General features: G+C 34.0%; 2 protein-coding genes across 4 annotated transcripts in view; both read left to right on the top strand.

Moving 5' to 3' along the window:
* LOC110019764 overlaps positions 1 to 12,490 on the top strand; it is a gene marked incomplete at its 5' end in the record, with an annotated part of 33,817 nt that overhangs the window by 16,132 nt on the left and 5,195 nt on the right. The window contains 4 exon segments of one of the 3 annotated variants that reach the window (XM_020717578.1): positions 6,240 to 6,284; positions 7,391 to 7,519; positions 9,071 to 9,288; positions 9,879 to 9,919. In XM_020717578.1, coding sequence (XP_020573237.1) covers positions 6,240 to 6,284; positions 7,391 to 7,519; positions 9,071 to 9,205 — 309 coding nt within the window. 3 annotated transcript variants of the gene reach the window in all.
* The window catches only part of LOC110019765, a 6,791-nt gene continuing 6,161 nt past the window's right edge, over positions 11,861 to 12,490 (top strand). The window contains exon 1 of the mRNA XM_020717580.1: positions 11,861 to 12,480. Coding sequence (XP_020573239.1) covers positions 12,033 to 12,480 — 448 coding nt within the window. The 5' untranslated portion in view covers positions 11,861 to 12,032. The remainder of the gene's footprint in view (positions 12,481 to 12,490) is intronic.

Below are 12,490 nucleotides of genomic sequence, written 5' to 3'. Positions count from 1 at the left end.
ACTAAGCTCAACACAACACTAGTAGTTTTCATCTTCACTACTAGAGAAAATATTTCCGTCAACTCAAATCCTTCATTTTGTTAAAATTCCTTCACAAAAAGTCTCTTCTTATAGTTTCCATCTAATTCTTCTTTCAGCTTGTAGACCCGCTTGTTGTGCAGTGCCTTTTTGCCATTACTACAAGAGAAAATATTTCCGTCAACTCAAATTCTTCATTTTGTTGAAATTCCTTCACAGAAAGTCTTTTCTTATAGTTTCCATCTAATTCTTCTTTCAGCCTGTAGACCCGCTTGTTGTGCAGTGCCTTTTTGCCATATGGTAATTTTACCAGTTCACATGTCTTATTTGACATTAATGACTGCTTCTCATCATCCATGACAAACTTTCACTATTTTGAGTCATCAACTCGAGTGTTCTCATCACAACACTTTGGTTCATCACTATCAGTCAGCAATAGATAATATAAAGAAGGAGAATATCTCTGTATTGGTCGTGTGATTCTGCTAGACCTCCTGAATTTTCACGCGCTTCATCACTTTGAGCACCCTTTCTCTCTCTATCTTCCTGATCACTTGAGTCTTTTATCTGAACATATTTGGAGTGATCTTCAAAAGCAACTGATGGATAATCCCGAGCTATGTTTTTGTCCCTGTACATTTTCATTTCATTGAGAGTAATATCACTGCTTCTAATGAATTTTTTATTCTGATAGTCTCATAGCCAACTTTATCTAAGTCATACCCAATAAAAATGCACTTGACAGATTTTGGATCAAGCTTACCCTTGGATCTTGCATCAACTTAAATATATGAGGAACAACCAATTACTTTCTTGTGAGATAGATTAACTTCTTTGTCACTTCAGGCTTCTTTAGGTAATCATTCACTAAAAGGATCATGATTTATCAGATAAACTGAAGTGTTTACTACTTTGCCTAAAATTGCTTTTGCAAGCCTGCATACAATCTTGTACTCCTATTACACTATGATAGTTCTATTCATGCGCCCGACAACACGATTTTACTGTAGTATATTTGGAACGATGAACTCATCTTTGATAGTTTCTGAACAACTGATCGCAATAATTACCATCGTTATCTGGTCTGAGACACTTTAATCTCAAGTCTTTCTCATTCTCAACAATGGCTTTCTATTTCTTAAACAAATCAAACACATCAGGTTTATGTTTTAAGAAACACAATCATATCTTCTTGGTGTGATCATCATTGAAAGTTACAATATTGAGAGCCTCCAATATACTAACTTGGAATAGGACCTTATACATCTGTATACACTAACTCCAACTTTGACCCACTTTTAAAAAAATATTCTTGGTGTGATCATCATTGAAAGTTACAATTTTGAGAGCCTCCAATATACTAAATTGGAATAGGACCTTATACATCTGTACACACTAACTCCAACTTTGACCCACTTTTAAAAAAATAACTCTTTTGCTTGAAATAAACACAATTTTCACAAAAATCTAAATTTTTAGACTTTATATCTTGAAATTTGTTTTTAGAAAGTAGAGACTTTATATTTCTCACTCATATGACCAAGTCTGTAGTGCCGGAGATTATGGGTGACCCGACAAGCTAACTCAACCTGAACCCAACTAAAAAAATTCAGGTTCGGGTTGACCAAAAAATGACCCGCCAACACTAAATTAAATTGAAATCGACCCATTAATCATTAATTAACCCTAAATTAACTTGCAATTGACATAAAATTGATTCAATTTTAGCCCAAATAACAGTTATTCCTTATTTTAAATGGGTTCTACAAGTTGGGTTTTGGTTGGTGGGTTGAAGGCGGGTCGGGTTCAGGTTGGGATTTTTTACCATTATAATATAAGTCTTATAGTTAAACCTATTCATGTCGGATCAATTTTGGGTCGAACGCATACCTGACCCACTGAGCTAAATTGATATCCCTACCAGAGACTTGCATGAATCTTTGTTCAAGCGACTCCAATAGATTTATACATCTCATTAATCTGATGGAGGATGCCTTCAATGTTGCCTCAAGCCATCTCCACTGCCCTTTTGGTGACTTTTTACGAATCACGTGTGAAAGTGACCACATACCCTGAGATTGCAAGCTGACTCACAGAAAACAAATTACTTTTCAAACATAGAACATGTCTAACTTCATTCAATTCTAGATTGATCCATTTTGACAACTTGATATTAACATTGCTCTTTCCAACAATATTGTAGGCCTTTTATTTCCCAAATACACTTTCTTTATATCACTTTGAGTATAGTTTTTTAACATCATTTTGTTAGGGCAAGCATGGAAAGAGGCGCCTGAATCTACTATTCACCACTGAATCCATTATCCATAATTCAGTACTGTCTAGGGATAAAATATTACATCTTTAATTTTTTTGTGGAGATATTTGTTGAGAGTTTTTTGTCTGGATCTCCACCACTTTTTGTCTGGGCCTCCACCACTAATCTTCTTCAGAGTTTTATGGTCTTTCCTAAAGTGACATTTCTTTCCATAGTTTTAACATTCTCCTATGTCTTTTTCTCTTCGCAACCCGGATTTTTCTCTCCTAGACTTGAATATGTCCTTGCTTGTATTTCTATCAAGTTTCATTTCTTTAGTTTCAACATTCAAAGCAAAATTTGAAGTTTCACTGCTCGCGTTCTTGCGAACTTCTTCATTCAGGATTGACCCCGGAATATCATTAAAGTAACTTTATATTTTATGAAGAGTAACTCATAGCAGTAACGAACCCATCCTAATTATTTTACTATGAAGTTAAGAGTAACAGTATTCTAACCTCATCATCAAAGTTGATGCCAACAGAACATAGCTTGTTTGTGTTGAGTTTAAGCTAAACTAATGACAGATGAGCAACAACTACTATGAGTTCATGAGGAGTTTGGAAATTTAGATGTTCCTCGAGCACTTGAATATTTTATTTCATTAGATTTGAATAAACTTTGCAATGCTCAGAGAATTTTTTGCCAACAAATTTACAAAGAAAAAATATGAGGGTTGCTTTTAAGACTACCTTGTGTCAATAATCACAAGACTTTGTGCCAACCTATATCTTCTTTTCCATTGGCAAATTAATGTTCATTTCAACCAAAACTTTGTTTGCAGAAGGCCTAAAGACGAGTAGTAGCAACATCCAATTGCAAAGGGTTGCCAAAGATGGAATATCAAAGCTAAGAAAAGGTCCTCTTAATAGGTGTGTTGGGCGGTTCTACAAGCACATTGAAATAGGGGGAGCATTTGACCACATGCATTGGAAAGCCAATGACATATTAGGTGCATCTAAAGAAGAGTGGTATAATATGTATTTTGATGATAACCTTATACTGATGTGAATGTGATCAATAATCTTAGATGAATTGTCACCAACCTTGTGTATATTTGACATGGATTTGCAAATGACATTGATATTTGGACGACCCAATGAAATTTTTCCTGCAAAAGACATAAAACAGGCAAACCAGCTTGGAGATTTCCTCCTTAAAAGAAATAAGCATAGGTTTGCTTTGAAATGATGGAGATTATTTATGGTTCTTTACATGAAAATTAACAAAAGTAAAGGGATGCACTCATGTGTGTAAAAGAGTCTTGATGAAAATTAACAAAAGTAAAGGGATGCACTCATGTCTAAGGAACTACTCACAACTTTTGCATAGGAACAGAAATAATGAATGATAAGGGGCACCTAATCTTATGAAATTTGATCAGACCAAGAGGCTATAATGGTGATTGAATGGAGGAACAATTATGACTGTAGGAGCATTCAAGAAGGAAGGTCTGAGATGGAATGGTGATCGAGGAGAGGGAAAGAAAGTGAGTGCATTGCGAAAGCAACAACAACATGGGCGGCAAAGATCAAGAACAGTGGAAGAAAGTTTCCTGGAGCCCAAGTGGCCCATCTGGAGCCATCCCGATGCAAAGTCCCAGGGTCAAGTAGGAAGCACATAAACATGGAAGGCATTGAGATGCGTGGGTGCGCAATGAAGGAATGGGAAATGTGAGGTCGTGCAAGGGTAGATAGGGGTGTAAGTGAGTTAAGCTGACTCGCGAGCTAGCTTCAGCTCGACTCGATAAATTGCTCGTGAATTAAGCTCAATGAGATAACAAGCCAAGCTCAAGTTGTTAGCTCGTGAGTCAGCTCGTTTAAAAAATATTAATATAAAATATACTCAAATTATATTAAATTGGAAGAGTTTATCTTTAAACTATTAAACATATTTTAAAAAAAATAATTTTTTATATTTTATATTAAGTGATTTCTTATTATTTTTCTCTTAATTGCTCATTCTATTTGTAATGCTACTTTAAATTAATATTATTTTTTCTCTTTTGTAATAAACTAGCCGGCTTATGAGCCGGCTCAAACTCTTAGACTTAAGCTCAAGTTTGAGGTCGGACCAAATTAAATTTATCAAGCTCAATCCGAGAATGGCCCGAGCTTGAATCAACTTGTTTACACCCCTACGGTGGAGTACTACATATGGCACTTGAGTGAGAGCTTAACAATGCAAGACGTGCAAGCGGTGAGGGCATTTCACTCTAGGGGTGTGCATTATTTGGTCAAAACCAAGTGATCAAGTTTGGCCGGTTCGGTTCGATTTCAAAATTGAATTTCAGTTTTTGAATTTTAAAACTTCAATATTTGGTTTTCGGTTCTATTTTAATTTTCATTTAACCGAAAAATCAAAATTTTATTAAAAATTTTTATTATATTTTAATTTCATGTAGAATAAACTAAAAAAATCAAAAAATTTATTATATATAATATTTTTGAATGAACTAAATAAAAGATTCATGAAATCAAATTGATAACATGTGAATAAGATATGTGATTCATAATGCTTGTTCTTAACCAAATTTCAATAAATAATTAAATTTCGGTTTTTTCGTAACCAAACCTTTTAAACTGAATTAAACATCGGTTCGGTCGGTTTAGTTTTATTTAAATTTAGATTGGTTCGGTTTCAATTTCAAAACCGATTCATCCGAACTGACCGATTGCTCACCCCTACTTCACACACCTGAGATGAGTGCATTGATGTGAACACGGTTGTAACGGTTAATATGATTTATGTTAAAAGTTTTGTTGTACTAGCATTGTGTTCTAGGGTTTATTGTTGATGGGAGTATTGTTGTTGTGATCCATGCATGTAATGCTCAGGTGTGGAAGGCTTTGTTCAGGCAATGTTCTATGCTTCTTTGCTTTGTTGCAAAAAATCTTCACTTAAACTGCAGTCAGTTAAGTTCTTTTCGATGCTCCTACAAACTTGTTGCTGCTTCTCATTCTATTGACATTAAAGCTGCATCCAAATTTAAAGATAAGTTGGATATTTTGTTTTGTTTTTCATTAATTTTTGTTGAAATGGTTAAGGCATGTGAAATCTCCATTAACCGTGAAGGAGAGTGATTTCCTAGCTTTGTATTAATAGAAGTAGAAAGTAGCGAAAATCTTAATTGGAGAACTCAGGGTATGGAGAGTAGTTAAAATCCTGAGAGGAGAACTTAAGAGTGGACTTAGTCTGTTTGTGTCAAATCATCATACATTGGTTCATGTTTCTATTTGTTGTACCATTATTTTAGTTTCCTTGCATGATTTATTTGATTTTGTTACATTGTGATGTGATGAGAACTATGCTGTTTTATATCTTTCACGTGATACAAGATATTTGACAGATGGTAGAAAACTTTTGATTGAAAAAGTGTGTTATGATAAATATTTCAAGAGATGAACATCAAACTTAGTGATATTGTTGAAGTTAAACATCTAGCTTCAGTATTTGTAATCAATATTGCTTATTTTTGGATCAATAACGCTAAAGGGTAGTTTATTAAAATAAAAAATACTTTGGTTGTTAAACACTTTCCTTCTACCTTTGGTAAGTTTTTCTCATTTTCCTTTCAGCCATAACTCTTTAAGCTTTTTCTCTTTTCATGTGTCTATTATTCATCCTAACTATTTTTAATTGCTTTTTAATTATATGACGACTCACCCATACAAAACAACTTGTTGTTCGTTCTGAAATATAATCTTGAATATTATCTTCTTCTTGTTCTTCCATCCTAAGTAACTGCCGTGGTGCTTAATTTGCAATTGTTCTGGAAATATGCTTGCAATTTCCTCCGATGGAGAGAAGTTCCCTTTGTTCCCCACACTTCCTTCGCATTAGAGTTACTCTGAGTAGCTTCTTGATTTAAACTTGATAGTCATAAATTGCATATTTGTTTCAGAAAGAAGGGATCACAGTTGATCATTCAAGTTACCTGGATGCAAAGGTATGCCTTTCTTCTCTATTTATCCTGCTCATAAGAACTGTACCCATTTTTGTGATTTAGTTTTTCTAATAAATCAAATGAGTATTAAGTTTCTGTTGGTAATTTGATGTAATTTTATGTTCTGGTGAGCAAATATTGCTGAATATTAAAGATTTTCTTTAAAATTTGCTTTTTTATACATTCTTTAATAAGATGAGTCGGGTTTTTAATTGCTTTTGAAAGATATTTATGTGGTAGTTAAAGTTAATGTTAGTTATTATATTCATAAATCATATTGGTTGGGCAACAGTTCATCAGCTATAATCAAGTGAATGTTTAAATGCTTGAAGGTGACTCTACAAAGTGAACAATTGTGACCTTGTACTACAACTGTGTTATGACCCGACCAGGGGTTTAGAATTTTCAGAAAAAAATGGTTGTTCAGACGGTGAGATTCAAATTTTATTTTATTTTTTGTCACTAACAAGTAATCATCCTGTAGGTTTGGAGAATTGAGCCAAATACATTTATTTATATAAAATGTTGACCTAAATACAACTTACTAAAATTCTAAACTCAGGAAAGAAATAACATCAATATCTCCTAAACTTAGGAAAGAAATAACACCGATATCTCCAAGATTGCAAAAAATCAAATAAAATAAACTAAAAATAGAAACTCCTATAAATAGCCTGAAATAAAAATAAATTCATAAATAATAAATTGTTATTAGTTTTGCTTTACCCTGAATTTGATATCTATGCCATACTTTAATTTTCATTATGTCTGTGTGTGTTGCTTTCAGGACTTTTTTTTTTTTTGAGTTGCATGTTCATTGATGCGTGGTTTAATCATTACTTTTGTCATTCCATTTTACCTTTTTGTTTCATGCTGGTACTGTGTTTTCATGTCAATATTTTACATATCTTAAGTAATGATGGACAGGTTTTGAATTCTGTTTTTAGGTATATCTGGTAGAGATTATCTGTTTTGGTTGTATATTGTGATTGCTGAATTTGCTTATTAATTTATTATTCTTTTTAAATTGTGCATACTGGAGTCTAACTTAAGGTATTAATTTTCCTGCTATCTTATTAAAGTTGAAACTTTTTTTAAATGGCTTGCAGGGCGACTCTGATATCTTCTTCCCAACTGATTTTTGGCTTTTGGAGAGAATTGATCACCACTGCTCTGGATGGACAGGTGAGACGAACTCCAGATCATCTAAACCTGTGAAGCTGAGAAGAAGTATCACAGTAAGTTTTACTTCATCTCTATTACTCGTGAAAGAATGTTGACCATGCTATGTGCTTGACTTATCAATTCACAACTCATTTTCCATATTCACAGTTTTTAGTAAGTTGAAGAGCATAATAAATACCTTGTGAAGAACACCTTACACAAAAACAGTTGATGTTGGAAGAGTATTGGGGAGTGTGGCTTTGAGGGTGGAGCCTCCAAATGATATCCAATATTTAGGAGTTCTTTCATTAAGGGTGTCTTGGATAATTCATTGTATTTTTTGGCTGCCATTGTGATAGGATTATTTGCAAAAATTTGGGCAAATAAATATTTTATTACAAGAACATCAAACAACTCAACACGAATACATAAAATAAGCACCTACAATTCGAGAGGTAGATGATCTCTCCCAAATCCTATAATTTGAGAGGTAGGAAATCTCTCCCAAATCCTAACCCTAAGACTCATGACACTAATCTCATTATCACCCTAACTCTAAACATATTAGTCCTATTTATACTAAACAATAGTGAATAACAAAAGATTAAATTGTCCTTAATGACTGGCGTAACAACTCCCACTCTAAAAAGGCGCCTTATCCGCAATATGGAAAAAAACAAACCGTTGTTGGATCACATCGTGTGGCTCCCGCTCATAAACTGCATTTAGTTTGGTTCTCACCGTCATCACTGATACACTCGTTATAGTCTTCTTCAACTTCCTAAAGTTTTGGTCGTCGCTTTCCCCCACTAAAAGTCTTAAAGCCTTGTAGTATCATGTAGAGGATTACGTTGTTAAATTTTGATAAAAGAAAAGTAGATAATTACTTATTTAAAAGGTAAAAAGGTTTGCAGCATTTGAACCATGTATAACACTCTCAAATACGTGTCGAGGTTGTGGTGGAGGAGAAGCTACCACCAAAGAGAAATTGGAGGAAGAGCCTTGAAAAAGTTAGTGCGAACTGCATATGAGATGGTGACCTTCTTATGGGGTCAGTCAAGATCCTGGGAGAAGTCATTGTTGGCGGAGATCTGAAGAAATTGATGAATTAGGAAATGTAGAGGATTCCGTAATAGTGATCAACTGAAAAGAGTGAACACGAACACAAGATGAAAATCTATCCCTAGCGAGAGAGTAGAAGAGGACAGTCTATTGAGGACCTCTTTAGGTGCTAGAGGGATCGAGAGCAGATGAGACGTGTGTTATGAGGTGGTGTTGATGTCAAAGATAACCCATAAATCTAAACATAAAAAAATTAAGAAAATCCTCAAGGGTTAATGTGAAAAAGCTCAAAAATGAGATCTCTTGGGCCTTTTATGACTGGATTGCAGGAGTTCAGCATTTTGTGTAGAGTAGGGCAAGTGAGCTGGCAGAGTTGGAAGAGTAGCGCTAGGTCGTGATAACATTGCCTTATTTTTTCTTTTTTTGGCTTTATTTGCTCGTGATAATTTGAATTACTTATGGCTCTTTGTATTAGTTGTTCTTTGTCAAGTCTGTGGTATGTCTTATTTTTCATATCAGTATCATCTTCTCTCTTTAAAATATAATTGTCTGCCTCATATAAGCTTGATACTGCTGCTTTCATCGAACAATTTGGCTTGCCGTCAAAGACGAGGACCAAGGATGGGTATAACCCCCTTCTGGATGATTTCAAGAACACAAAGTTTTATCTAAGTGTTCCCACACATAACGTCATATAAGTGGTTCTCTGCATGAAAGACAGAAAGCTTTGGATCAACTTAGCCATTTGTTTTGCTTCTCAGAATATCTTTCGGAATTCAAGGTGTGTTTCAAGCAAACAATCTCTACGATTTGCATACATACCACTCAATTCTTATGTATTTACATCTCTAATGCATACCTAAACTTCAATTTTTACATACATGCCACTTCATCTATGGATGAAAGTGTGTATTCACTTTTTTTAAAGTTAAAATGGTGGTTTTTTTGTTTTGATGTTTGAAATTTTTAGTGGCATAAATGTAGAAAGTAAAGCTGTTAGATATGTAAATGCATAAGATAAAAGGGCATTTACACATGTACCACCCAATTCTTTTGCATTTACATATCTGACACTTGAACATTCATGTTTAATTGCATGCATGCCACTCATATCTCTTACATCACATCAAAAATATCACCACCACTATCTTCTTAAAACTGAAGCACATATTTTCATACATAAATTATGAGACCATGTTGGTATACTTATAAATATCAAACTTTTTCTCTTCTCTTTCTCAAGTATAATATAAGGTTGATTGATCAGCCATATTTTTTGCTTAAATCTAAAGTAGAATCAGATTTGAATTTGGATAAAAAATGCTCTTCCTCCTACTGACCTGATGCTTAACGTTGATATTCCTTTTATAGGTAACAGTAACAGTCAAGGACCTGATGTCTTCTTACATGCAGTATGAAACCCTTATAAACTCATACTTCCAATTTGTTCCGTAATTTATCTTAATAAATTCATGTTGGCAAAACTATTACCGCTTGAATGCTGGCACCTATAAATATTACAAAGAAGACTATATATTTGCATACAATCCACTCAATTTCTATGTATTTATATATATATCTAGCACCTAGATTTCAATTTTTACGTACATACAACATTACCATTACTATGAATGATTTAATTGATATAAATGTAAGAAAGCGACATTTAGGTGTTAGATATGTAAATATATTGGAATTGGGTGTCAATTTGTTTAATGGGAAAAATGTCAATTTGAAACAGCAATCACATCAAATATTTAATGAGATATCAGCAGCTAAGTTGTATGTATGCCAGCCGGCAGCCCTTCGAGCCGGCCTTCGTTGGCCGGCAACCTCTCCGGCCGGCCTCCCTTTCCAAACAAATTTAATAATTTTCAGGCTTATTTTATATTATTTGTATTGAAATATTTTTAATTAGTTTGAACTTTAAAATAACATTTACAGTGATGTTATACAGATTATGATATATATATATATATACACACATATACATACATATATACATATGCATATGCATATTGTATGCACCAAACTTCAATATTTTCAAGTCACTCATCAAAATTAACTTAAATTTCCTTATTAAATTGTAGATCAAAAGTCAACTAATGCTATTAGCAAATTCAATTTCAAACTGAGTTGAGTTTGCTCCAAATTAAGGTAGTGCGGCTTAAAATTAGCTTAGAGCTCGTTATATTCAATTGTGAGCTGAGCTGGTTGGAAATTAAATCAAACTCGATCAAGCTAGAAATTTGATAGGATCCATTTATAGGAAGGCTTGGAGAGCTTTGTTTGATCAGATGATTTTTTATGAATATTTATATGCTTTTAAAAATGTTGGAATTGAGCGATCTTGGGCTCTTTAGTTCGTCTTGTTGCGACGCTCGATTTGATTATAAGCTAGCCAGATTCAATATCATTTGATCTCCCAAATATACTCAAAAAGCTTTTAGGAATGATTTATTGGCCTAGTTTAGGCTTAATATGACTTGAATTAGATCAATTTTGGCTTCATCGAGTCTATCTCATCGAGTCAATCAATTTTATCATAAGTTTGTTGAAATTAGAGTTCTTCTTAACTTAATAGAAGTTTGAATATTCTTTGCTCAAAAGATTATTTTGAAATCCGTGATAGTAATTTATTGATGCATCAATAATATTAATGTTATATATATAATTTTTTGAGAGATAAGCACATTTATAACATTAATATTATAAAATTAATAGATAAAATAAGGCATGAGTTATTGATTCGAAAAATAACCGTAGTTCATTTAAAAAAAAATTCTGTTATATAAATACAAATTGTTTTAAACATAATATATTACTTTTACACTTCTTTTTTTTTTCTCAATAAATTAAATATATTCTGAAAGGTAGAATTTACTTTCATAATAATTTTAAAAATAAAATAATTAAATTTGAAAATATGAATGTGAAAATAATTGAGATAATTTTATATCAATTTTAAAGTACACGAAATTCATGTTCAAGCGCATGTTAGGGTTCATAATGTCAACCCAAATTGGGTTGTAAATTTAGCTTGAAGATCATTAATCATTTGAAAATTGATTTAAATTTAGGCTCTGATTGAGATTGGATTGAATTAAAATGAGCAGAGCTATAAGTCAAAATTTTGGATCAAATTCTTTTTAGAGTCAACCGAGCTCAGCTTAAAATAAAGATCTTATAATGTTGTTAGGAATATGAATTTAGCTTGATTATTGTTAATTATTCAAAAATTAATTTAAAATTTAATCCACATAGAAATCAATAATTCCAGCTACATGCCAAAATTTTAGATGGATTTTTTTTTTGAATTAATTTTTAGCGGAGTCCAAGTGGAGTTGAGGATCAGTCATCATAATCCCAAGTTCCCAACCATTGTTTGAAATTTTCAGGAATTAGGTCAACAATCTCAATCCATTTCTTAATTTGATGAGTTGCAGAATTCCAACTAACATTCGCCATTGATCTTTCATTCCGGTGTGTGTCAACAATTTACGCAGCTCCGATCATCCTCCTCCAATGGCGAGTTTCTTCGGCGGCTGCTGTGGGCGACGCACTTTGGTGCTTCTAGTCCTCGCCACCGCCATCCCCTTCTCCCTGATCGTTTCTCTGGAGCGAGCAGCCACCTCTACCAATGGCTCTCTCAAGTACACTAGCCACGGCTGGTTAAGGGAGTGCGCCAAATGGGACCATCCACGTCGCAGATTTCTCATATCCACCTTCTTCGACGGAGGAATCGCCGAGATTCGCCTCCCGGACACCGCCGACAGCTCCGACTTGCAGGAGCGTACGGTGATCGCCGACGCTGACGTCGCCGGCAACGCCTCTCTAGGGATCGCAATCGATGGGAAGCGAGACCGTCTCCTTGTTGTATATGCTGACATCATGAGATTTCGGTCCGCCGCAGTAGCCGCTTACGGACTCGAGTCCGGCGAGCGTTTCTTCCTTACTCGCCTCAGCCGACCAGGTCTGCCGTA

The sequence above is a fragment of the Phalaenopsis equestris genome, unplaced genomic scaffold, assembly GCF_001263595.1.
Source record: "Phalaenopsis equestris unplaced genomic scaffold, ASM126359v1 Scaffold000077, whole genome shotgun sequence".
In the NCBI taxonomy this organism is placed as follows: Eukaryota; Viridiplantae; Streptophyta; class Magnoliopsida; order Asparagales; family Orchidaceae; genus Phalaenopsis; species Phalaenopsis equestris.
This window is presented reverse-complemented; position numbering and strand designations above follow the sequence as displayed.